Source organism: Mus caroli, unplaced genomic scaffold, assembly GCF_978045245.1.
Source record: "Mus caroli unplaced genomic scaffold, Mus_caroli_1 scaffold_18, whole genome shotgun sequence".
Lineage (NCBI taxonomy): Eukaryota > Metazoa > Chordata > Mammalia > Rodentia > Muridae > Mus > Mus caroli.
In genome coordinates this window covers 20253350-20280146 of record NW_028227273.1, presented here as the reverse complement: position 1 = coordinate 20280146, position 26797 = coordinate 20253350, and the positions used below count along the sequence as shown (strand labels likewise).

The window sequence follows — 26797 nt, the reverse complement described above, 5'->3', positions numbered from 1 at the left end:
GTCCTCATGCTGTACCCATAGTGTGCACTTTATCATTTGTATATAATATAAGGAGATAGTGATTAGTACACACCTCTCCCCCTACTCTGTATCTTTCTGATTTTCCTGTAATGGTGTGTCATAAACATGTGTGCTGGTCCGGTCACCAGCGATCAGGTCAGTACAGTATTGCTGTTGATGCTGTTTATATGGCATGTGTTCTTACTTATGCTTTCTCCCTTTTTCTCCTGTAGTTCTGGACATGGCAAGACATGTGCCACTCTATCGTGCTCTGCTAGAGTTGCTTCGCGCCATTGCTTCTTGCACATCTATGGTGCCGCTGTTGTTGCCTCTTTCTACAGAGAATGGTGAAGAAGAGGAAGATGAACAGTCAGAATGTCAGACTTCTGTTGGTACCTTATTAGCTAAAATGAAGACCTGTGTTGATACCTACACCAACCGCCTAAGGTACAGCACTGTGTTGGTTCCTCTTCACCTTGCTTTTAAGCATTTTAAAAATAGTTCTGTTGATAGTTTTTAGCTTTTCTTCTTCATTGACACACACTATTTAAACAGACACACAAGCATACTAGTACACACAGGCAATATATCTGCATAAAGGAAATGTATTGTTTGTATCTTATACCTATGCACCTTTATCACAAAGCTTATTAGACATCCCCTAGACTGATATTATAGGTATAGGTAACACGTATTACTAAGTGCACCACAGTATAGCCATTATCCAAAGAATGTTCATCTCCCTCAGCATGATGTCAGAGACACCTTTAAGTGCCAATAAACACAGTCTAATGACACTGCTCTTGCTTCTAATTCCATATTAAAGATGCTGGATTTTACTTTGCCAATACAGTTGTGAAGGTTATAGAAACCTATTCGGGTAAAATCCTAGTGTCCAGTATGTATGTATATATTACTCTTGTCATTTAGATACATGGTTATAATTTATGCCAAAACCTTTCTTAGAAGTCAGAAGATCAATCATGATTTGTTGGGAGTTACAGTAAAGCTAATTGCTTATGGAACAGAATTATTTTTAATTTACTTTTGGAGGAAATTAAACTTGGAGTTCTGTTTTGAAAAACTTTATAATCTAGAAAATCTTTCCCTTTTGTGGTGTCAACTTTCCTTACAGATGGCCAGGTTGTGGTTTTAAAACATTTACAATATTGATGCAAGTACTATATTTCCTTTGTACTCAGTTGTTATGCAAGAGTCTACAATTTACATGTTACCAGTTTAAATAATGCCACTGAGCTGTTGCCAAATGAATAGTTTAAGCTCAATGTGCTTGACTCTCTGCTAGGGCAGATACAAACAGCTATAGGTTCAATCAGGAGTGATTGCTACTTACTTGTATTGTGTATTGCTACTTGTGAGGCCAAAGTACAAAAGTGACTTGAAGCAAACCAGTCACCTAGGGCAACCCGGAGGGACTTTCTGTCTCTGGTTTGTTGTTGTTATTGAAGATGACCGTCTGTGCTGCTCTTGTCACTGGGGAAGGAAGCTGTAAAGGCCGCCTCTGCTGATGACTTTCTGTTGTATACGAGAAAATAATGTTGAGTTGTGTACGTTCTGTTCTCCCCTGTGTTCCCAGTCGTTGACTGGGATCTAGGAAGACAGTGTTAAAATAGTGTGTTGCCACCATTGAACCAAAACATTAAATTGTCCAGTTGAAGTAGTGTCTTTAATTGAGCATCTTGTCCCCTGGTCTGTACTTAGTGTCTCTTATTCCTGTAGTCTAAACATGTACATACCAAAATAGGGATCTGCCTTGCGTTTCTATACCTTATTTTATATTTAGGATAACTGTATTTGCTTCTAACTAAAGAGTAAAAATCCGAGCCAGGTGTGGTGGCACTATATTATGTGCTTTTATTCCAAACACTCTAGAAGTCAGAGACAGGTCAGTCTCTTTGGGTTCAAAATGCTATTTAAAAGTATCTTTCCTTTAAACTGTGTTTATGCTTATTTTGTAATAACCCTGGGGAATCCTGTAAAAGACCTATAATAAGGAATTCTAAGATATTTACGCATAAGCTTTTTGGAGTGAATGGTGGTTAGGAATTTATTTTGCTTTCTTAGTTTTCATACAACAAGTGTTATATAATTAATCGAATGGATTTTTTACTTTTTTGTAAAATGTATTATTTCATTAGGAAACATTAATTTCAGATCCATAATAACTGCTTTTCTTTTCAGTTGATTATCTGGAAAAGTGAGTCAACTAGAGAACGCTTCCTACTTCAGTTTAAGACTCAGATAATAACAGAGTATACACGTGAAACCACAGGGACCGTTCACAGAGCCTGCATCATCTGTTATTTTTATCTCCACAAAGATCTATGCTGTGACTGGTCTTAGTAGCTCCTTTACTGGGCTGTTTGTGTTAAGATGTGCGAATGATGCTTGATCTCCCAGTGGTTTCTGCTGTGGGCAAGGGTACCTGGCTAGAACAGGCAGTCAAGGCTAAGTGTGCTTCCATCCCTACTTCCCATTCAAGAGTGAACACAAAGTTCAGTTTCAATTTTACATAAAGAGTAAAGTCTGTTCTTCTTTAGTCTGTCAAGGGTTAAGACTTAAAAAACTGCCTGCCTTTCTTTTTTCAAGATTTGTGTTTTGTTTTTTCCTTTGTACCAAGCATATATACACAAAGGAAATTGTCTGCATTCTGAGGATCTCTGCTCGGAAAGTACTTGCTGCACATAATGATTTTCAGTGAAGTTGTATATTTTGTATGTGATACTTGGAATTTTTATTTTTCAGTTGGGGAATAAGAAAAGCTGAAATAATTGAGGAGCTGCCTCTTAGCTGGTTGGGATAAGCTAATTGAGATCCTGTTTGAACACCAGTGGTTAAGCTTCAATGTTAGTCAGAGAATGAGGGCGGCTCTTAGGTTCAGCAGGTTCCTTATCCTAAACCTTTTATAAAGAAGACATGGATAATTATTACTAAAAATCTAGAAAGGCAAGTCTTACTAATTGACATCTGACATTAGGACATCACAATGATTGCTGTAAGAGAGGTGACATCTGTCCTGCTCAGAAAGATGATTCTGCTCTAGTCTAGAGATTTTATTGAAGATTGTGACTGCCTAACAATAAAATTGGGACCTTTCCTAAGGGGCTGATATATAAGTGGAGGAAATAGTAGCTAGACCTTTAGAATAAATTTGTACACAGTGAACTAGACATATAGGGCACTGCAAGAGAACTAGCCTAAACTCATGAGGAAAGAGGAATTGGAGTTGAGGGCACAACTCAGGAACACAGGCTCACCTAATATGTAGCAGATTAGCATCACAACCCCCCGCCCTCTCAAGAAAAGTAGGGCTTGGGTAAGCACAGGATTCCAGGGTATGTGTATTTCAGACTGGAAAAAATGTGCACACTGAAATATATTATTTTATATGCAGGGAACCTAGGGATTTTGATGTGCCCTTAGATGTATATGGAAGATAGAACTAGAGGGAAGTCAAGGGAGGCTATATGCTGAAGGGTCACAGACCACTCACCTTTAAAAGTGGTGATGACAGCTGGCAAGGTCATTCCAGCAAGTATTTATTTCTAGAAATGTGTTAACTTATATTTTCAAAGAAAACTTCATCATTTTTTGAACAGATTTATTTATTTTTATTTTTATGTGTTTTGAGTGTTTGCCTCATGTGTATAGTGTCTGCAGGATGTCAGAAAATGGTGTTAGATCCCCTGAAACTGCAGTTAGTATATGGCTTTTAACTGCCATATGGGTGCTGGGAACCAAGTCCAGTCCCTCTGCAAGAGCTGGTTTTCTTAACTACTGGGCCATCTCTCTAGCCACACATTCTCATTTTTACAAATAGAAAACGGGAAGAGTAAGACTCATATCCACCTGCAGAGGTTTATTTAAATAAAAGTGTGTTCGTGCATGTAAAACAGTGGGAACTAATAAAGTGGATCTGTTTATTTTTAGATATAAAGAACTCTGAAACATCAGTTGGTTCCATATAGTAAATAAAGTGTGCTAAAATTGTTTATTTTAATCAGTTCACAGTTGTTGAATGAATTTCATCTTTTTTCTTTTGGTGTGTAGTTTTGGTTTTTTGAGACAGGGTTTCTCTGTATAGCTCTGGCTGTCCTGGAACTCACTTTGTAGACTATGCTGGCCTCGAACTCAGAAATCCGCTTGCCTCTGCCTCCTGAGTGCTGGGATTAAAGGCGTGTGCCACCACGCCTGGCTTGGTATGTAGTTTTGTAAACTCTACCACAGGTTAAGATTCTTTTAACCCCAGTCATAAACAAATTATGATGGTTTAAATACTAAAAATTGCCATAATTTGCAGTTAAGCCTTCCTCCTATCTGTAATTACTGATGTCCCCTGGCATATTTTTCATTACTATGTTTTGACTCTTCTGAAGATGTTTACTAAAAAGTGAAAAAAACACAAATGGCCAATATGTCTTTACAAGTGTTCATCTTCCTTAGCTAACATGAAAATACAAACAACTTTTGAGATGCCATCCTACTGCTGTTAAAATAGTGTCCTTAAGAAAACAAGCGGCAGCCGGGCGTGGTGGCGCACGCCTTTAATCCCAGCACTCGGGAGGCAGAGGCAGGCGGATTTCTGAGTTCGAGGCCAGCCTGGTCTACAAAGTGAGTGCCAGGACAGCCAGGGCTACACAGAGAAACCCTGTCTCGAAAAACCAAAAAAAATTAAAAAATAAGAAAACAAGCGGCTAGCCAGGCAGTGGTAGCACAGGCCTTTAATCCCAGCACTTGTAGGCAGAGGCAGGTGGATCTCCTGAGTTCAAGGCCAGCCTGGTCTACAGAGTGAGTTTCAGGACTTCTAAGCGTATATAGAGAAACCCTATCTGTAAAAAAAAGAAAAAGAAAGACAACAAATTCTAGTGAAGATGTGGAGACAGAGAAACCCTCATTCACTCTTGGTGAAAGTGAAAGTGATGACATTATTTTGGGACTCCATTCGGAGGTTCTTAAATAGATAAAAGCAAAACTACCACATGACCCAGCTGTGCTACCCCAGAGTGTAGACCTCAGGGACTCTCTATCCTCCTACAGAGGTGTTTGCACATACATACATACAGGTATGTTGCTGCATTATTCATAATAGCTGGAAAATTGAACCAGCTAAATTAATGGATAATGAAAATGTGTGTGTGTGTGTACACGTACATACATACATACATACATACATACATACATACATACATACAGTGCAATTCAGTTCAGCTCTAAAGTAAAGGAAAGCTGTGAAGTTTGCAGGAAGATAGATGGATAGCAGACTATGAAAGACAAAACCTTTGTGATTTCCTTCATGTGGATTATAGTGTTTAGTGTTTATAAAGTGGGTCTAAGTTGTGAAATGAGACCTGTCTGTTATGTGACAATACTTTCCCTGGGGAAATGTAGCATACACTCTACTCACCCCAGACAGAGAGCCCACAGCAGACCAAACTATAGATGCTAATTACCAGAGTCCAACTTGGTAAACCATGAGTTTAATGAATTTTTTTTAATGCACATTGGTGTTCTGCCTGTGTGAGAGTGCCAGATCCTCTGGAATTGGAATTGCCGACAGTTGGGAGCTGCCATATGGATGCTAGGAATTAAACCCAGGTCCTTTGGAGGAGCAGCTGTTCTCTTAACCTTTGAGCCATCTCTCCATACCTGAAGTATAAGTTTTATTGGGGTTACTTACAGGAATATGGGTGAAGGGTTACTTACAGGAGCAAAAATGACTCAAAGACAGCTGCATCACCAAAGCCTACCCCAGCATGGGTGACAGCTCCTAAAAGCTAGAAAACCTGGCACACACTACCTGCAGGCAGCTCAGTGTATTCAAGATTGTCCTTTCTCGGTGCCTCAGTTGTCCTAAATCTTTTCCAGTTAGCTGGCCTGGCGTCAGAGTCTTGCAGTTTGGTTGTCTGAGTCTTTGCAACTCAGCTTCTCTCACGAGGCTGGAAATCTGGAAATCAAGAGGGAAAAAATCTGGTCAGTTTCAGGGGCTCCCTGAAACTATTGTTTTTCACCTTCCTGCATAAGGGACTTTTTTGTGGAAGGGAATGTTTTAGTTGCAGAGAAAATTGTATAAGACTAAGAGAAGGGAAAGAGATGCTGAGAAAGGGAAGGGAGTGTGGAAACAAAATGGCTCGTTATATGAAAGTGGGAAAAGTGAAAACAAGAAATAGCCTCTGATACTATTGCTTAGAATTTTAAATGGGGATTACTAGTAAACTAAAGAATTACTTCAGGCTTTACCAAGAATTTTCCTTTAGTGGCGCGTGTTTCTCTCTCTCTCTCTCTCTGTCTGTCTGTCTCTCTCTCTCTCTCTCTCTCTCTCTCTCTCTCTCTCTCTCTCTCTCTCTCTCTCTCTCATTAGTCTAAAACTTTCCTTTAGTAGAGCTTTCTTTCTGTGATTAATACATCTTACCAGCATTCATAGTCTTTCTTTGTTTTGTTAGGAAGAGTCTTGAACTCACTTGGTAGACCCAAGGCAGGAGATACCCTTGCCTCTTTTCAAGATATGCCACCACACCCAGCACATTTCAATAGCTCTAGCTGTATCATAAGTAGTAGAATACCAAACCAAACCATATTTTTTAAAGACTAAAGAAACTTTGAGGCTAGAGAGCTAGCCCAGTGGTTAAGAACATCTATTGCACTGGGTGGTGGTGGCTCACACCTTTAGTCCCAGCACTCAGAAGGCAGTGGCATGTGGATCTCTCAGTTTGAGGCCATACTTGTCTATACAGTAAGTTCTAGGACAGACAGAGTTACACAGAAAAACCTTTTTCAAAAAATGGGGGGGGGCATTTATTGCTCAGAGGAGGGAGGGCACTTATTGCTTGCTGAAAGAGAGTCTAGTGCGCACGCACACACATACACACACACACACACAGAGTACCTCCCAGCCATCTGTAACCCAAGTCTTGTCAATTTGACACCTTGCTCTGGCCTCTGTGGGCACCAGGCCTAAGTATGTTCCATGTGCATGTATACAAAGTATACATAAATGTACTCATAAGCTAAATGAAGATGGAGAAAAGAAGGGCTGCGTGATAAGATGCATTTTTCCTAGGTACTTGGGACACTGAATTAGGAGGTTTGCAGGTTCAAAGTCAGCATGAACAACATAGTAATGCATTCTACCTACCCCCTTATCATTACCCCTCAAAAAAGAAGATACTCTGACGATCTTCTGATACACTATGCTTTTGTGTACATACTATTTCCACTTGAATGAAAACATTATTGTCTAGTGTAAAGGTTCATTCTGTTACCTACACAATGTCTGTACTATGATGATATCTCAGATCCCTTTGTTTTGAATAAGAACCTTTCATCACTTGTTCAGAGGCAAGAGAAAATGGATTGTTTTATCTCTGCAGATATTAACTATTATATTCTGATAGCCAAACAGTAGTCATATTCTACAGCAGTCAGGATTTCATGGCTTCACCAAAAATTTGAGAGACAGACTTACTGCTATTCAAAATTAGGTTTAATTGCTGTAAGACGAGAACACTTGTGACATTCAGTATAAGATGTTCTGGATTTAAAACTTTTCTTTGGCAATCCTCAAATAAGAATTCTTAATTTCCATGTTTCTTAGAAATCTCACAGGATCTTCCTAGTGAATAGAAACCCATCACACTTGAACAAAATCTTGTTAGAAAAACCCCATTTCTTTACAAATAGATAAATAAATAAACAAATGATTTAACCTACTCTCTGAAAAAGAAAAAAGAAAATCTGATTGTCTTATTTTAAGCTCCCTCGACCTTGTAAAAGTTCAGATCTTTTCCATCCCCTACCTTCTACTGAATTAGGTTTCTATTGAGAAAACCAAAACCATCCTAGTTTTTCTTCTTGTGCCTCTGCCTCTTATTCATACAACATGAAAGTCCTGATCCCTTAATCAAAAAGCATTTGACAGAGTCACATCTTTAGACAGTCCTTTTAAAATGACTTTAAACAGGTTCGGTTCTTTTTTGTCACTATGTAGCGCTCCCGGGCCTGGAACTCACAGGGATCTACCTGGCTCTGACAGCTGTTTCAGTTGGTGTTGTAAACAATAAAGATGGTGTGTTTGACTCCCACCCTCCCAACCCCAGCTGAGAACTAAACCCAGATCCCTTGCTTCCAAAACCTAAATCCCCAATGCTAGTGTCTCTTGTTTGGTTAAGTTGGGTTGTCCCCTGGTAAACGGGTGAGGTGTTATTTGTGACCTCTCCATTTGGCAGTCACACAGAGTACCGCTACTGTATCTGGTGATTTTTAGGACCTGATATTCTGACACTAAACGTTACTGTGACCTAGCTCCTTGTGCTGTGTTTAGGTGCCTCCCAGTCCTGCTCACTCATTCTTCCCACAGAGTGGAAGTTGGCCCCTCCCCACATTCATTTAAACCATTAAAAATTAAGCTGGCACTTTAAAGTAGAGAGAGTTTAAGTAAAACTAAAAAGAAGTATTGTTAATTTAAAACCTAGATTTTAAGTTAACCATGGGACATACCTCACATTAGTCTGTCCTTGCCTCACTTGTGGCCATGTTTTACCAATTACTTTGATGCTTTCTGGAGACAATGGAAGCCAACAGTTCTAAAGTAAATTTAAAAAAAAAAAAAATCTTATCTACAAAAAAAAAACGTCCCTTATTTACTTTTAATCTTAATTTGCTTTAATCTATAATTGTTGGCAAAGGGCTTTACACTTAAGAAAAGAAGTACAGTGCAGTGCTTGTTTCATGGATAAGTGTAGGTACTAGTTTCCCGGAGTTCTACACCTTTCAGGCAACTTCTTCACATGGCTGTGCTTTTCAACTTTCGGTTTTAGGAGAGTCTTCCATTTTGCACTATCAAGAAAATGGCTATGTGAAGTTGGCTTCCATTTCTGAATTACAAAGCCACATAACTCAGATAGTATATTCAGAGTAATATCTTGACTTACTTTTGGTAGTAGTGTTAGTAAAAGCCATTAATATAACAATGTTGAGGTCTGGACTTTTTAAGAATACTTATAACATTGTTTATTTTGTATTTGTTTGTGGGTGTGAATGTGTCAGGGTAAACATGCCAGTCAGAGGGTGATCTGCCGAAGAGAGTACATTCTTTCTTTCCACAGTGTGAGTCCCCACTGTGCAGCTTAGATTAGCAGGCACAAACCAGTTCCTTTACCAACCAAGCAGTCTTACTGGCCTCAGAAGTTTTTGTTTTGTTTTGTTTCTGTTTTGTTTTTTTGTTTTGTTTTGTTTTGTTTTTAATCTGCCCATTTTGCTCACATCCTAGTTCAGATTTTCTCCATGGAGCCAAACATTACTTTATTAGCTATTTAGTTGGAATTCACAGTGTAGAGACAAATGTATACAGATAATTTTTTGTAATAGTAGAAACTTCAGTTGCTTCCTCGTATTTCTTCAGGGCAGTGATCACAACCAGATTCAACGTATGCACAAAGCAGCGGATGCCATGGTAGCGGCCGTCGCTGATTGCTCTTACCATGTTGGATCCATTGTCAGTCTCAGAGACCTCCTTCCAGCTAGGTGCCTTGAACTCAAATAGCTTTTCACACAGACTTCAGGATGTGAGCTAAGGTATGGCCTTTTTTCATGAGCTGGGCCTACATATGGGTTGACAGTAATCTGCAACTTGTATAGAACAAGAAGGGACTTTTGTCAGACAGTGAGTGACAGTGATCACTGATAGGCAGGTAGGGCTTATCCTTTCTCTACTTGAAAATCCTATCATCATTTGGAGTTTTTTTTTTAATGTAAGTTTTTGACAAAGCAAGTATCCAAGTAAGAAGTGTTTGATAACCTGTGTAAAAGTCTAAAATACACCTTTGTGATGATTCTACCATCATCTTCAATGTGAAGTAATTGTTTTTATGAACTTGGTGTAAGTTTTCTTAAATTTCTAGATTTTTAAACCGCTTTTAAAGTTGGTTTTTTAAAAAAAACATAAACATAAAACTTACTATCCTGCTAATAAATACTCTAATAATAGCCTATCAGTAATCTTCCTCTAAAAATTGCATTTAAGAAGTCAGTCTTTATCCAGGAGTAGGAATTAAAAATTAGTGGTTTCCCCAGTATAACCTTCATGTCAGACTGGTAAATACAATAAAGCACTTAATTACATTGATGTAGTTCAGGCTCCACATTGAAGGATGTTTTTTCAAAAAGAATATACATTTCTGGGGGAAAAAAAGAGCTTTCCTTTCGTATCTTCCTTCTTAGCTTGGTGAAATACATTAGACTGAAATCTCTTTAAAATACAGTAGATCAGCTGCTTAAGACTTAAGTATCATCTAAATTTTTATTTTTAGCTAAAACCAAATGTTTTTCCAAATAACTTCCCACTTCCTTATTATCCAGTGTCTTAGTAGCTCACTATTTAAGCTTAATGAGAATTAGTTATAATTGGTAAGGGAAAGTCTTTGTAAATCAAGGGTAGTTATTGTAAAGAACCTTTCTACAGTTCTTGACCCTTAGCATTTGAATTGATTATTACAACTTTAGAGAGCTACAGTTGACAGCCTATTTGAGTTTTTCCACAGGAATTGTTTCTTCGTTAAGAAATGGCCAGTATTGGGCTGGAGAGATGGCTCAGCGGTTAAGAGCACTGACTGCTCTTCCAGAGGTCCTGAGTTCAATTCCCAGCACCCACATGGTGGTTCACAACCATCTATAATGGGATCTGATGCTCTCTTCTTGTGTGTCTATAGACAGCTACAGTGTACTTATATAAATAGAATAAATAAATCTTTAGAAAAAAGAAAAAGGAAGGAAGGGAGGGAGGCTGGGCGGGCTTGTACCACTGTTGAGCTGTAGGTTAAAGAATTACCAGCCGGGCGTGGTGGCGCACGCCTTTAATCCCAGCACTCGGGAGGCAGAGGCAGGCGGATTTCTGAGTTCGAGGCCAGCCTGGTCTACAAAGTGAGTGCCAGGACAGCCAGGGCTACACAGAGAAACCCTGTCTCGAAAAACCTAAAAAAAAAAAAGAAAAGAATTACAAGACACCGTCTCTTTGGTTTTACTCGAGAAGTATAAGTATCTGATAGTTCAGCTTTAACCCTTGCCTGTTCTCTGCTTACTGGTAAACACAGGTGTGTTCATGTGTATGTACATGCATTGAGATTGATACTGAAGTGCTGTACAGTCTCAACATATGCTAAGTCAGTTTCTGGGTGACAAAAGAAAGTAGCCATTTGTTTTCCTTGACTTCTTATGTGTGAGGAAAGACAAGGACAGTGTTGCAGTGACACATCTTACTTTATTAGTTAGGTCACCTTTCCAGGTGAGAAATAGTAGACATGTTTACATGTGCAGTTTGGACACATTGGAACCAAATTGAGAGCCCGAGCCTGCGTGCTCTATTTATTTGCTTCTGCTCACTGTGAGAGCGGCTTCTTAGTTTGCAACTTCCCGTCTCCCTGTAGTTACGAAAGGAACAGCTTTTGAGAAGGTTTGCTTGCCTTGGTGACAAGGTTCATTTTACATGGCTTATTGTTACATTCTGCAACATTCTAAATTTAAAAATGTATTCTCAGCCAGGCAAACTAGTACATCCCTTTTATCCCAGCACTAGGGAGGCAGAGGTAGGTGAAAGTTTGAGTTTGAGGTCAGCCTGGTCTACAGAGTGAGTTCCTGGATACACAGTGCTACACAGAGAAACTTGACTCAAGACGACAAAGATTCTCTGTGGCTTCATGCCTACTTTGTGTAAAATATTTTAATATAATGGTAAAGCCTTTGTGTTGGTAGGTATTTATGTAAAAAAAATGTCATATAGTTTAGATTTTTCCTTCAAAATCTATGTTTTTATTTATCTATGTTGTTTGTTTTGAAACCTGTACTGAGTTAACAAGAATAAGTTATTTTAAGCCGGGCGTGGTGGCGCACGCCTTTAATCCCAGCACTCGGGAGGCAGAGGCAGGCGGATTTCTGAGTTCGAGGCCAGCCTGGTCTACAAAGTGAGTGCCAGGACAGCCAGGGCTACACAGAGAAACCCTGTCTCGAAAAACCAAAAAAAAAAAAAAAAAGAATAAGTTATTTTGAAGATCTAAACTATAGTTAATTATTAAGTGTCAAGAGTTGAATAGAAGAAAAAGAAATACTTAATTTTTATTTTTAGTGAATCTTACATTGACCTGACACTGAAGCCTTTGCTGTGACATTGTGCTGTTGTGATAATTTGATACAGTGTTGGGTCATTTTACATGCTGAAAAGAAGTAACAGGGTGATCCTCTGTACAGCCACTCGGTGTTAACGATGTATAGCAGCTGCACATGTTGTCTTGTAAGAGACTCACTTTTGGTCCTACTGTGTGCTCTGAAATACTGAGTTCTTTTGTTCTCAGAAATCAGCATACTCAGTGAATACAAGTAGTATTGTAAATTGCTATGTCCTTTTGATTCTAAGGCTTTTAAAAGACAATAGGTTCTTAGTTTACCACAGGAGTGTAAGAGGTTCCTTTACCTCTGGGTTCTTAGAGTTAAGGATTTCTAAGTGTGGGTCTAAGGGCATAGCAAACATTTGGTTGTTTAGCCTAATATTTATGTAATATTTCTTTTTTTATCTTTTAACTAGATAGGAACTATCTACCTATACCTTTGTTATCTTAAGCATTAGGCTTCCAAAGCAGTAATGACTCTGACCAGCCTCCCTGCTCATCACATGGGACAAATGTAGCACATAGTCTGTCAGTTTTCATTTCAGTTGGTGAATTGTATTTTTTTCAGTTTTAAAACTTAATTTTTTCTTGCATTTTTTTCCATGTTTAAAATCAAATTCAGATCTAAAAGGGAAAATGTGAAAGCAGGAGTCAAGCCGGATGCGCCCGATCAGGAGCCAGAAGGACTTACGCTTCTGGTCCCCGACATCCAGAGGACTGCTGAGATCGTCCACTCGGCCACCACCAATCTGCGGCAAGCCAGTCAAGGCCAGTAGTATTCTATAGGATTGTTTTTTCACTGCATGAAATTACATATTTTTTCCATTGCACAACAAACGTTTTATTTAGTAATTGAGAACTGTCTGGTTTTTTCCTCATTTTGCAGGTAAGTTCTTGTACTTACGAATTCATTGTCTGGTAGGTTGTGTTCTTTGTCAGGTTTTAGTTAAGAGTATTTCTTGGGACTGGAGCGATGGCTTACCGGTTAAGAGCCCGGCTGCTCTTCCAAAGGTCATTAGTTCAATTCCCAGCAACCTACATGGTGGCCCACAACCATCTGCAATTGGATCTGATGCCCTCTTCTGGTGTGTCAACGACCATTTTATGCTCATATAAAATAAATAAATCTTAATTCAAAAAAACTAAATAGATTTAAAAAAAATTTCTTGCTGTAGAATGTACATCTTGGTTGGTCAGGTGTAGCGGCACATGTCTTTAATCGCAGCCCTCGGAAGGTGAGAGCAGATGGTCTCTGTGACTTTTAGGCCAGCCAGTAGCAAGTTTTGGGCTAGCCAGGGCTACATAATGAGACCCTCTCTTAAAGAAAAGAACCTAAAATAAGAATTTATTTCTTCTATCTATGCTAAGACTAATTGTAGTAGCTCCAGAACATACATATTAATTACTTTTTTTCTTTTCATTGAAAGTCTTGGGATTGGAAGGCCTCGTGTTAGAGAGCAGTAAATTGAGGCAGCTGCATGTGGTGGTATACACGGCTGTGGTGATAAAATAGAACTTAGGTAGAAATCTGGAATGTGCAACCTACATGTAGAAGAGGATTGTCTTTCAGCTTACTGACGCAGGGAGAGAGTAGAGGGGGCTGAGAAGGGATTCATCTGAGTGGGGAGAGGGCAGAGGGCAGTGGAATGTGATCGGAATCTGTTACTGTACATGGTGAAACACATATTGCTATATACACTGAAGCAGCATTCACATGCTGATGAAAACATTGAAAAATGCATACTGCATACTTATGTATTTATCTTGTAATATTACAGAAAAAAAACTAGGTGAATACTCAAAGAAGGTGGTTATGAAACCCAAGCCTCTGTCAGTATTAAAGTCACTTGAAGAAAAATATGTGGCTGTCATGAAAAAACTGCAGTTTGGTAAGTAGAAGTTTCTCTTTGCCACAATGCCATTGGCCTCTTCCAGCAATGCTGCTAAGGCGATTCGAGGAAATGAAAAAATTCTAGACTTGAGCTAGGATGGTGACGCTTCGCTAGGATTCCACTACCCTAGTGCCTGAGGCAGAAGAATTGTGACTGTGAGACTAACCTGTGTGCCATTAAGATGCTGCCTCAACAATTGCTCTGTTCCACTCTCACCTACCGCGTGTGTGTGTGTGTGTGTAATGTTTTTTGTGACCTAATTTCTACCTTCTATACGCACATGAAAGTGTCTGTTTTGAGGCCGTTGTGTTTAGTGTCACCATTCTCATCCTGATTCCAGCACGTGGCTTGCTTTCACAAGTAAAGCACCAGAGGAGGAGTGCAGAGCATGCAGACAGTGATTTTCTTTAGTCATTCTGCAGTGCTGGGATTGAACCCAGGAGCCCATGCAGGCTAGGGGTCTGCTCTGGCACTAGGCTACACCCCACACACACCCTGAGACATTCATTCCTTTCCTCTAGGGGACAGAGAGACTAGACTTTGGTATCATAACAACTGTTTGTCTTCTCCACTTTGGTCTTCTATCTCCTTTTAGATACATTTGAAATGGTTTCTGAAGATGATGATGGGAAATTGGGTTTTAAAGTAAATTACCACTACATGTCTCAGGTGAAAAATGCCAATGATGCCAACAGTGCTGCCAGAGCCCGCCGCCTGGCTCAAGAAGCGGTGACACTTTCAACCTCACTGCCTCTGTCATCGTCTTCCAGTGTCTTTGTACGCTGTGATGAGGAGCGACTTGACATCATGAAGGTAGAAACCAATTTTTCCCCACCCTTCCTAAATTTTAAATTTCAATATAAATTCTGATGGCCACTTGGCAGCCATAAAGGAGCTGTGATGTAATGTTAGTTCAGGGTGTGCAGATGAGACAACACGTCAACAGGAGATGCTGCTCATGTGTTTGCTCCCTCACAGCTTGAAGCCTGCTAGCAAAGGACTTATGCTGCACAGGCGGAGGGCAAAGTTACAGAATACAGTCATCCCAGGCACCACACTCTACCAGAAATGTCTTTCTCTAAATTTATCAGCAGTCTGTGGTTTTAATTATCTAAGTTTTATGAATAAAGTATTAGCAGTATAACATAACTTATACTTTTCTGTTTTAACATTGTGATCTGTCATATCTTAAAGTCTAAGAAAACTCTATCAAGAAAAACTAATTTGATATGTACTGAAAAAATGTCTTTACCTTTATGATTTAATTCACATGTTAACTAGTCCATCTTCCTCAGACAGCTATTGTGTTGATCTGTTGACTTCTGACACTGTCCTATACTGTAAGATCTTCAGCTTAGAACCTCCAGAATAAATCAGTCATAGCAAGTGGTCCCCACACGCAGCTCTTAACTGCAGGTGCTCTTGTATGTCAATTGACTCAGAAGAAAAATTCGCACAAAAAAAGTTCTTTATATTTTAAAGAAGTTCATAATCCAGGTAAACTTTCTTGAGACAAATAAGAATGCATTTTAGAGCAGGCTGTCCTCTTAACTCAGAGCCTTGCCTGCCTCTGCCTCCTGAGTGCTGGTATTAGCGATGTATACCACTACTGCCTGGCAGCCACGCTACTCCTAATTCTAAGAAGAAGCCTTTTTCTAGTCCTCTGTGTGTGTTTGACTTCTGATTCCACTCTTGCAACTCTTGCAGTGTTCTCTAAGATGCTCGTGAGGATGATGCTCACAGATCTCTGTTTATATGCACACCAGGTTCTGATAACTGGGCCAGCGGACACCCCCTATGCAAATGGCTGCTTTGAGTTTGATGTATATTTTCCTCAAGATTATCCTAGCTCACCTCCTCTTGTGAACCTAGAAACAACTGGGGGTCATAGTGTGCGCTTCAATCCCAACCTTTACAATGATGGCAAGGTAAAGTGGCTTGCAGTCTTTGTTTCATGATCACACACTGATCTGAAGGTTGTTTGTGATTCAAATAAAAGTTGATGTGGTTAGATATTTTTTTTCTTCATTATTAGTTTCCTCTATATGCATAGACAGATCACCTTGAAAATAGGAGAGAAGAAACTGAAAAGGGGGAAACAAGAGCTTCCACAAATCAGTAATGCTCAGAATACAGCATACCCAGTGTCTGGCATGGATATTAAAGCAGGAATACTCAGCAGGGAATTTACTACTAGAATGCTATTAAACAAGCCAAAATTGCATTGAAATGATAATTTTTCTTTTAAATTTTCAATGTAATTTTGGATAGTTTAATTGAATTAGTGGTAAATTCCATGCTAAGTATTACTGCTTTAAAATCCATGAGAAGGCATCTGTAGAGACTGGAGAGATGACTCAGTAGTCAGGAGCACTGTCTGCTTTCCAGAAAACCTGCCCTCCTCCTCTGGCCTCCATGGGCACCAGGCACACACATAAACAGCCTGAGTGGAGTCCCTGACCCCTCGTAGTGATGGAAGAGACCAGACTCTTCAAACTGTCCCCTGACACCATGCATGCCTACACACACCCACAAAGAAATACATTTCACTGAAAGCTTGTGGGTTTTAAAAAAGTATTATTTTTCATTAAGATATATGTTATGTAGGACTAGTGACATAGTTTATTGATAGCGTGCTTGCTTAACAAACACAAAGCCTTGGTTTTAATCTCCGCTACTGCATTGACTGGGGATGGTGCTGCCTCCCTTTTATCACCACTAGAGCAATGGAGGCAGGAGGGTCAGAAGCTCAAGGTCATCTTCTACTACAAGGCTAGTTGAGGGCCAGCCTGAGTTACATAAGCAACCTTGTATCAACCAACAAAAAAAAGGATAGATGTTATCTATGCAGATATGGATGTAATCTGTGTGGAGTTTTCCTTATGAAGAAACTATAATTGCACAAGGGTTTGGATCATATCTGAAGATGCAGTGGGCTTTTACAGACTTAAATACACTTTGACATGAGAGCATAATGTTTTGTTTCCAGCTGAGACCGTTTGCTTTAAATTCTGTTCACTTGTGTCTTTTCCTCTTAAGGTTTGTTTAAGCATCCTGAATACATGGCATGGAAGACCAGAGGAGAAGTGGAACCCTCAGACATCAAGCTTTTTGCAAGTAAACAAAGTTCCCCTACAGAGTTCCTTACACCCTGAGAGCTGTGTGTGTCGGGGGAGGGGAGTCAGTGACGAAAATAAACAGAGAAAACTGTTTTAAAGGCAGGACATAATAGTTTAAAGTCTCAAGTTTTGACGTAAGATAAACAGCCTTGTCAAGATGAAGTCGTTTCTTAAGTTCTTTTTTTTTTTTTTTAATCTTTTTTTTTTTTTTTTTTTTTAAAGATTTATTTATTTATCATATGTAAGTACACTATAGCTGTGTTCAGACACTCCAGAAGAAGGAGTCAGATCTCATTACGGATGGTTGTGAGCCACCATGTGGTTGCTGGGATTTGAACTCTGGACCTTTGGAAGAGCAGTTGGGTGCTCTTACCCACTGAGCCATCTCACCAGCCCGTTTCTTAAGTTCTTAAAGTGCAGTGTGCTGCAGTAAGGTGATTTGGGTCTGTCTCCTGTCTTGTGAGTAGAATTTAATACACTGTTGGTACTACCCACTTCTTCATGTATGATGTAGTACTAGTTAGAGTTTTTACTTAACTGATGCCTAAAGTTAGTGCCCTGGAATTCATAAAACTTAAGAGTTGTAGTTTACTATTAGGGTATTTGATATATAAGATTTAAAAATCTTCAAAGCTTGCATTTCTGTAAGTTAGTGAGTACATAAAATCTATTGTAGAAAGCCAGGCATGGTGGCACACGCCTTTAATCCCAGCACTTAGGAGGCAGAGGAGGCAGGCGGATTTCTGAGTTCGAGGCCAGCCTGGTCTATAGAGTGAGTTCCAGGACAGCCAGGACTACACAGAGAAACCCTGTCTCCAACAAACAAACAAACAGCAAATGATAGAACTGACCATGTTTTAAAAGCTCTCTGGGGAGTCTCAGATTTGAAATAGAAGAAAACTCTCCTTTATTGACAAGTGGATCAAGGACTGCAACATAAAACCTTATGCACTAAATATCATAGAAGAGAAAGTAGGAAATATTCTTGAAAGCTTTGTTATAGAAAACAACAACAGAACACCAATGGTCTACATAGCTCCTTCCAGGCCAGCTAGAACAACACAGTGAGACTCTGCCTATAGGTAGGTAGGTAGGTAGGTAGACAGACTGACTGGTTGATTTATAAAACATGATATTTTGGTGTAGCTTACTTTGTAGAGCTTTTTGTTTGTTTGTCTATCATTTTTTAGGATAGGGTCTTGGACTTTAACACACATCATTTTGGAGTTCACTGTGCAGCCTCGGTTGGCATTGAGCTTACCCTAATAGTCATGACTCAGCTGAGAATATATGTATGGATATTTTGCCTCCATGTTTGTATGTCCACCATATACATCTGCTGAGAATCAGACATGGGCCCTCTAAAGGAAAGAGCAGCTCTCTCCAGCCCCCAATAGCAGGTTTTATTTGTTTTGTTTTGTTTTATACCAGAAACTGTGGAAACATGCTTATTAGAGACTCCTTGGAGGTGAAGCAGGATAGCAGTTTATTTGCAGTAAACCTGTCTCTTAATAACTTTGACTTTCTTCTATTCCTCAGGTGTTGGTTTCTGTCCAGTCCCTTATATTAGTAGCTGAGCCTTACTTCAATGAACCAGGATATGAACGATCTAGAGGCACTCCCAGTGGCACACAGAGCTCTCGAGAATACGATGGGAACATCCGACAAGCAACGGTTAAATGGGCTATGCTAGAACAAATCAGAAATCCTTCACCGTGCTTCAAAGAAGTATGTTGGATGGAGCTAAGTGCTTGTAGACATTTGAGGAGAGGTTGTTAGTATTATATTCTGTACATTTACAGAATCTGCTATACTAAGCTTTCCTTCTTATAACTAGCAATCAATCCTGAAGTCATTAATAACAAAGGGCAGTTAGTAAGGTTTAAACCCACATATCCTGAAAGACACCAGACTTTCCCGTGGAACCTTTTTATTTAAACTTTACTTTGGCAAGATTGCTTGCAGGTACACATTTGGTGAGTAGATAATTTAGTACTGGCTCAGTGGGTAAAGGCCCTTTCCTTCAAGCCTAACCACCAGAGTTGGATTCCTGGAGAGCACCTACATGATAGGAGAAAACTAATGCCTTTGCCCTGTATATGTGCTATGGTATACATGCGTACCCACAATAAAAAAATAAATGTAATTTGTAAATATATTTTTAAAAGTATTTAGATTTCTGTGCAGTCTCTTTTAAAGATTTTTTTTTTTTTAAATTTTGTGTGGGGTGGGATGTGTGTGCACGTGAGTTCAAATGCCTAGAGAAGCCTGACTTAACAGGTGGGTGCAAGCCTCCTGACATGGTGATGAGAACTAAGCAGATCTCTTGTAGAGCTATATACTCTGAGCCATCTCTTCAGTCCCTGAGTTGTCTTTAAAAGGCAAACTTTGTTGTCAGTATGTTGAAAACCTTTTTTTTTTCTTGCTGATTCATTCCCATTTGTTTTATGTTGCCCCTTATAAGTGTGTCCTGTGCTATTTAGATGGGAAGACTTTAGAATCTGAAGTTAGGTCTCCTTCCCATAGTAGAATTGAGTATTTCAGTGTGTGCCACCTGATGTCCTGAGCCGGATTTGTAATGATGGAGAGCACAGGACAGATAAACATTGCAGTGTGTAACATTTTTGTTTTAGTAATGCCATAAACTTTGACTTTTTGATGTGTAGACATGCTCTGTTGTATTTTTATTTTCAAGGTTATACACAAACATTTTTACTTGAAGAGAATTGAGCTCATGGCCCAGTGTGAGGAGTGGATTGCAGACATCCAGCAGTACAGCAGTGACAAGCGGGTGGGCAGGACCATGTCTCACCATGCAGCTGCTCTCAAGGTGAGCTTAGTTATGAAGTCATCCACTCAGGAATTCCCAAAGAAGAGCAGTGTTACAGAAAGTGTATAGATAGCTGCAATAGCTTTCACAGAACTTCAAATTAAAAGTGACTACAGGACCTGAGCCCAAAAATGTGACAGGGTTCAGGGGTTGGCAAGGTATTAGGTCCATGAAGTTTGTTTAGTTTTGTTTTAATTTATTTATTTACAACCCAATGTCAGCCCTTCCTCTCCTCCCAGTACCCCCTCATGTAAGTCCTCCCCCACCCCTCTTAGAAGGAGAAGGTCCCTCTGGGTATCAGCCCCACACGTCAAGTTGCTGTGAACTAGGTACATCCTCTCTAACAGACAAGACTGTCCGTTTAGGGATGTGGGATCCACAGACAAGCAGGCAGGCAGCAGCCTCATAGACAACCCATGCTCCAGTTGTTTGGGGTACCTGCATGAAGACCAAGCTGCTCATCTGCTACATGCTCTGTCTTTGGTGGGTGATTCAGTCTCTGGGAGCCCCCAAGGTCCAGGTTAGTTGACTCTGTAAGTCTTCCTGTGGAGTTCCTGTCCTCTTCAGATACCTCCATCTTTCTCCCAACTTTTCTGTAAGACTCCCGAGCTCCATCTTATGTTTGTTTATGAGTCTCTGCATCTCTTTCCTTTGGCTGCTGGGACAGAGGTCAATTATGCTAGGTTCCTATCTGCAAGCATAGCAGAATATCATTAATAGTGTCAGGGATTGGTTCTCACCCATGGGATGGGTCTCAATTTGGAGCCGTCATTGGTTAGCCATTCCGACTCTGCTCTATCTCTGTCCCTACACATATTTTAGGCAGGGTACATTTTGCGTTGAAGGCTTTGTGGATGGTTTGCTGTCCTTATCCTTCTACTGGGAGTCCTGCCTGGCCACAAGAAGCAGCCACTTCAGGATCTATATCCCCTCTGCTAGAAATCTCAGCTAGAGTTACCCTATTAGACTCTCTGAAACCCTCTCTCGTCCCAGGTCTCTGGCACATCCTAGAGATTGTCCACATGAGTTTTGTCTTTAATCCTTTTTTAGCCTTACCTTATGCCTCTTTCTTGCCTTACATAATTTTATTTCTTGCTATTGGTATGAAGAAGAAGGTACAAGATGGAGGGCCTCTAATAGCTGGTTGGGAATAACCAATGTGAGAGCAGCCAGATTTGTGGAAGGTAGGCAGGTGGTTTTACTTGAGCATTCCCTGAAGGAAATGAAGATCCAGTGGCTTTGCAGAATCTTTCCCATACATGGGACTCATTCTTTGTATAGCCACCCATTTTGCTGCTTCCAAATAATCATTTTATTCTTTGGTCCTTTCATTCTCTGCCATGCTTTGTTTTCCATCCCTCCTGCCTTCAGTGCGTGTGGTGGTCTCCTTCCCTCCTGGTTCCTTTCCTCTTTGTTTTTCAGTCCTTGAAAAGATGGAGGTGTTCAGTTGTGGTGACATACACCTTTAATCTCCGTACCTGGCTGGGGTGGGTTCCCAGATAGCCAGTGCTGAGTACTAAGACCCTTTCTCAAAACAAATAAAGAGCTGATAATAAGAATGCTAGGTTTTCAGGTGTGTTTTCCTTATTTTTCCAGTACAGAAATACTTATGAGTGACAAATTGTATGATATCTGGGAGGACGTGCTTCCAAATAAGGAAAATGAATGGATGAACTCAGACCATCCAGGGATTGGTAGTTACTGAAGTTGCCAAGGCTCTGGATCATGTGCATTGACTTTTCTACTCTGCCACTTTTTTATCCAGTTGAAGTTTTTACATTATGGAAACTTTAGAGCCACAACTGTCCGTACGTGTCCATCCCAGCACTGTGCATCTCTGTACAGGAGGGTAGGAACTCAAGACTACCCTTGGCTAGTGAGGCAGCTGTCTGAGGAGAGAACACTTTGCTTGATCTATGCTAGTTCTGTTATGTCCAATACTGGAAACCAGTTTGTGTTCTGTACCAAGCAGGAGCAAGGACTTGTGCATGTATAAAGTTGTAGGTCTCTTCTCTCTCCTTACACCATGCCTGCCGTCTCCTCTCCATTTATGTTTCACTCCAGGTTCACTGCTGGAGGCCTTCCTCAACCTGACACACACTGAGGTTACTCAAGAACACACCCACCCACTGCTTACTAGCGCTTCCCTCCTTTAGTCATCAAACTGTTCTCTTTCTCCCTGTTCCTTGTTTAATTTCTTTTCTCTTTTTTCTGAGATCCAATTTATATCTGCCTCCCTTTCTCTTGTGGTCGTTGGGCTTGAAATGTTAGACATTTATTCATAAGACAAACCTAAAAGTCATGGATCTGGAAAAGGGATGGGAGGGAGGAGGCAGGTTTGATAGGGACAGGAGGGAGGGTGGAGAGAACATCAGTTAAAATGTGATCCTTCAAACAGAGTTTCCTTCGTCTCCTGACTTGTGTTACTAGTGGTTTCTCCTAGATGCCCTCATTAAACATTGAGAGCAGGACTGTGCCTTCCTTCAGATAGATTCTTTCAGCTTTCTACACTTAATTTCCAGACTGCCCTTTTCTCTCAGATATGTAGATATTGCTTAACTCCCTTCAACTAGTTCATGTGCTCAGTGGGAGACCCTTCAATCTTATCTCTTCTTCCTGGTGCTCACTAGATTGATCCTCCCTGGATAAGTGTTCAGCTGCAACTTTGCTCACATACACCCTCACCACCTGCAATCTAGCTGTGGCTGCTGCTCTGTTCTGTTATTTCAGCATTGGCTTTTACCTGAAATTATTTTATTGTATTATTTTGAAGGATGTTTTTTATTTTTGTTTGTTTGTTTGTTTTCTTTGTACTCATGGCTGGCCTGAATCTTAACTATGTACACCAAGATGCCCGCAAACTCAGATCTGCCTTCCTCTGTCTCCCCAGTGCTGGACTTGCGACATGAACTACCATGCCAGACTACTCTTTCATTTTTCTGTCACTCTGACTCACACGTCCTGGTGAAGGGTTTATTACATCTTTATTACACTTTTGCTGAAGAAAACTAGTCAAGGAAGGACGTATGACAGCTTGAGTTCCTAATAGGAGTTACAGTTTCCCACCACTCCCAGGTTCTCATAATAGTAATAGTGGGATGTTTCTTTCTCCTTCCTAAGTCAGGATTATTATCACAGTGGGAAGAAATCAGTGCTGGAGAGTTTTCAAGTTTCAAGTATGACAATATGCTTTAAACCCATGCAAGTGGCTGATAATGTATGATGGCCTCACCCTTTCTCTATCTGTCTCACCTTCATCTAGTTCTCAGGCTTCACACAAGAGTATCTGCATCATGCTCCTTGCCCTTGTTTAGTTAGTGATTACCAGAGCATCTTTTATATGTAAAGATTGTTCTATGGAAACTGTGCAGTGGGGCTTCCAGATGGTTCGGTGACTAAAGGCATTTGCCACCATGCCTGATGACCTGAGTTTGATCTGAGACCCCCTGTGGGGCAAAGGAAAAGACTAACTGCATCTTCTCACGTGCAGTGCGTATACAAATACACTCCCAATCAATGTTTTTAAATTACTCAGTTAATTTTCAAAATCAGCTCGTTTCCTCGTCTAGTCATCATAAGCTGCCTTTTGAAAGACTTCAATGTGCGATTTTCATTCATAAGCGTCCAGTCACTCTTAGCATCTTATATTCTAAGGCAAGATGTGATAACACAATTATTTAGTCTCTAGATTTATATTTTTTGTGTTTAAAATTTTAAAATCTGAATAATAAAATTACTTCTCATGTTTCTCCTGAGTTAGAGTGAAACAGTGTAGAAACGTTTGCAGAGTTTACAGAGGGCCCTGCTATTGAAGCCCACTCATTTCCATTTGCAAAAATAGCAGTGTATATGTGGGCTGTATTTTGTAGTTTAGGTTTTTGTCTGTATATTATGTGGTGTGTAGTATCTTCCCCCACCCACCCTCCAAGTACTAAAGGTCAAATCCAAAGCCTTGCACATGCCAGACAAGTGCTGCACTATTCAATCAACACCCGATCTGGGTATATTTTAGTTTGTTCAGTTGTCCTTTTCAGAGTTGGCATCTGTGACAGCACAAGGAATTACGGTCTTTAATTTAAAAGAATATGTATATCAAACTATTGATGTTTGTAAGTCATTGTTGATGCTGATCCTGTGGCCAGGGTACTGTGTTCTTGAGGAGGTGGAGTTTAGTCTTTTGTACCTGTATAGAATATTACTCTGAGCCTTCTCTCTTTTTCTTTTTTTTCTTTTTTTTTTTTTTTTTTTTTTTTGGTTTTTCAAAACAGGGTTTCTCTGTATAGCCCTGGCTGTCCTGGAACTCACTTTGTAGACCAGTCTGTCCATGAACTCAGAAATCTGCCTGCCTTTGCCTCCCGAGTGCTGAGATTAAAGGCGTGCACCACCACACCCAGCTTACTCTGAGCTTTTCAACATCTGGAATTAATTTTTATGTTTAGGAATTTTGCCTGCATATATATGCATATGGGGGTGGTATAAGCCCTGGAACTTGAGTTACAGACAAGTGTGAATTACCATGTGGGTGCTGGGAATTGAACCAGGGTCCTCATGAAAAAGAGCTAGTGCTCTTAAGAGAGTTTTGTTTACTGTGTGTTTTAAATGGCTGCCATAAGAAGACAGTAAAGATTTGTACACTTGATACTGAAGTATGTTAAAACCAAGTTGTCTCAGTGATAGGCAAGAATCACAGTGTTCACACTTCTGATATTAGCAATTTTCTCCACCTAGCGCCACACTGCTCAGCTCCGAGAAGAGCTACTGAAACTTCCCTGCCCTGAAGGCTTAGATCCGGACATTGAGGATGGCTCCCCGATATGCAGGGCCACAGCAGGTGCTGAAGAGACTCTAACCCACGACCATGTCAATCCCAGCAGCAGCAGCAAAGACCTCCCCAGTGACTTCCAATTATGAGCTGCATTGATGTGGATTTCGTAGACACAAAGGCTTCGAAGCACAAGCCAAATATGTCAATATTTGTATGTAAGAAACTAATTATGTAATAGGTAATGAAACTGAAACTATACTATGCCCTTAAGGAGATCCAGTTTAATTCAAGGTGATCTTTGATTTACCTGTACAAGAGTGTAAACTTTTTTGTGCTTTTATTTTTCAATTGTGAGAACCACTGATTGGTATGTTCAACAAATTTGTGTATACAAAAAAATGGATAAATCACTGATCTATAAGGGAAACTACCTTAGGAAAGAATGGTTACTGAATGTTTATCTTTTTTTTTTTTTTTTTTTTTTTACTGTAGAGTGAGAGGTTGTTAACAAAGAATATATATTGGTCATTCTTACAACTACTGTTTAAAGTCAGCAACTTTTCACTGAATTTGATAGATTTTGTTTGGCCATATCTTCATGCTCATATTTGATTTCTGAAGACTTCCTACATACACTTTAATAAAAGTTAAACAGACATAGCCCCTCTTTTTTGATTTACTGGTACATTTTTAAGTAATAAATCTGCCATAAAATGCACTATAGCTGGAGACTTGCACTTGTATGGATGAATTTATTACATTCAACATATTTAATTTTATGCCTTCTAAGATGCAGAAAAAAAATAAATGAACATGATTTTATTCTATGCCAAACATTTGGGCCTCTGAATGTATCCATTATTTGAATTTACTATATGAAAAGGTTTGGTCAATTGGAAAAGTCGCTTTAAACTGTTTTCCTCAAGGGCTCCTCTTATTCCTGGACTGTGTGGGTTTGCTCCTGAAGTCACATGTCTGTATCAACATGGAGGCTCTGTAGAGGAGAGGCTGGGCCTCTCTGGTGCTGTTACAGTCCCTTCTGTACCTGCCATATGGGCTCGTTTTCATGCAAATTCTTCCTAGAGCCAATAAATAAAAATGTAGGTAAATTAGTATGTCTTGTTTCTAAAATAGTTGCCATGGTGTGCAATGGTATTTCTACAGGAAAACTTCTTGAAACTTGAGCGTGGGGGGAAAGAGGATGTTTTTGTAAGACCAGTTATTGTAAAGAAAGCTGAAAGCTGCACGCAGTGGCACTCAGTTATAATCCCATGTGGGACAGTCTTTTCTTCACATTTCACGTTCCAGCACGACCAGGGCTACGTAGAAAGACCCTGTCTGAAGAAAGCAAAAAAAGGAAGAGCTGACGTGACTGTTAATATTTATGTAGCGGTGGCAGCCGGGCATCGTTCCTTACACATCCCTGCCTGGGAAGATTGAGGTATAGAATTTGCTCAGAAAATACAGTCTGAGACCCTGCCTCAAAAATTGGGGTAGGGAGAAAGAATCACAATTCTAAGAATTGAGGATGTAAAGAAAAATGGAAAGCATCGTTAAGGAGCATGATACCCCTTCGTGTCTGAGGCCCCAAACTCTTTAAACATCATGAGCCCAAGGCAGCTGGGCAAAGCAGTGGCTGAAACTGTCCATTTTTTAAGTCCATTTTAAAAATACAATGTGCAGTTAAATACAGTGTGCAGTTAAGCTGCACCAAAATGACAGGGTGGTAAAGTAAGTGTACGACAAGGAAAATGTGTCATGCAGATATGCTAGGTAGACTCTCCATCTAAAACCATCATTCATAGGAAGCTAAAGCACTTGAAGGTGGCTCAGTGGATGTGAAGCAGTTGCTGAGCTAGGCTGACAGTCAGTTCAGATTCTAGGAACCCACATAAGTCAGAGGTCTGAGTGGACAGTGCCATTTGTGTTTCTGCCTGAAGAACAAAGTTCCATTCTCATTCCCCATCTCACACAAACAAGTAAAAGTCGAACAATCTCTAAAAAAGCAAAGCTGAATG

General features: G+C 40.0%; 1 protein-coding gene across 12 annotated transcripts in view; it reads left to right on the top strand.

Annotated features, from left to right (window-relative positions):
- Positions 1 to 25894, top strand: part of Birc6 (baculoviral IAP repeat containing 6) — a 167167-nt gene extending 141273 nt beyond the window's left edge. For all 12 annotated transcript variants that reach the window (XM_021186110.3, XM_021186109.3, XM_085833029.1 and 9 more), the window contains 9 exons: positions 234 to 447; positions 12796 to 12941; positions 13952 to 14062; positions 14661 to 14878; positions 15832 to 15993; positions 17105 to 17182; positions 18724 to 18912; positions 19880 to 20014; positions 24743 to 25894. In XM_021186110.3, coding sequence (XP_021041769.1) covers positions 234 to 447; positions 12796 to 12941; positions 13952 to 14062; positions 14661 to 14878; positions 15832 to 15993; positions 17105 to 17182; positions 18724 to 18912; positions 19880 to 20014; positions 24743 to 24925 — 1436 coding nt within the window. In that variant the 3' untranslated portion in view covers positions 24926 to 25894. The remainder of the gene's footprint in view (positions 1 to 233; positions 448 to 12795; positions 12942 to 13951; positions 14063 to 14660; positions 14879 to 15831; positions 15994 to 17104; positions 17183 to 18723; positions 18913 to 19879; positions 20015 to 24742) is intronic.
- The last annotated feature ends 903 nt before the right edge of the window (positions 25895 to 26797 follow it).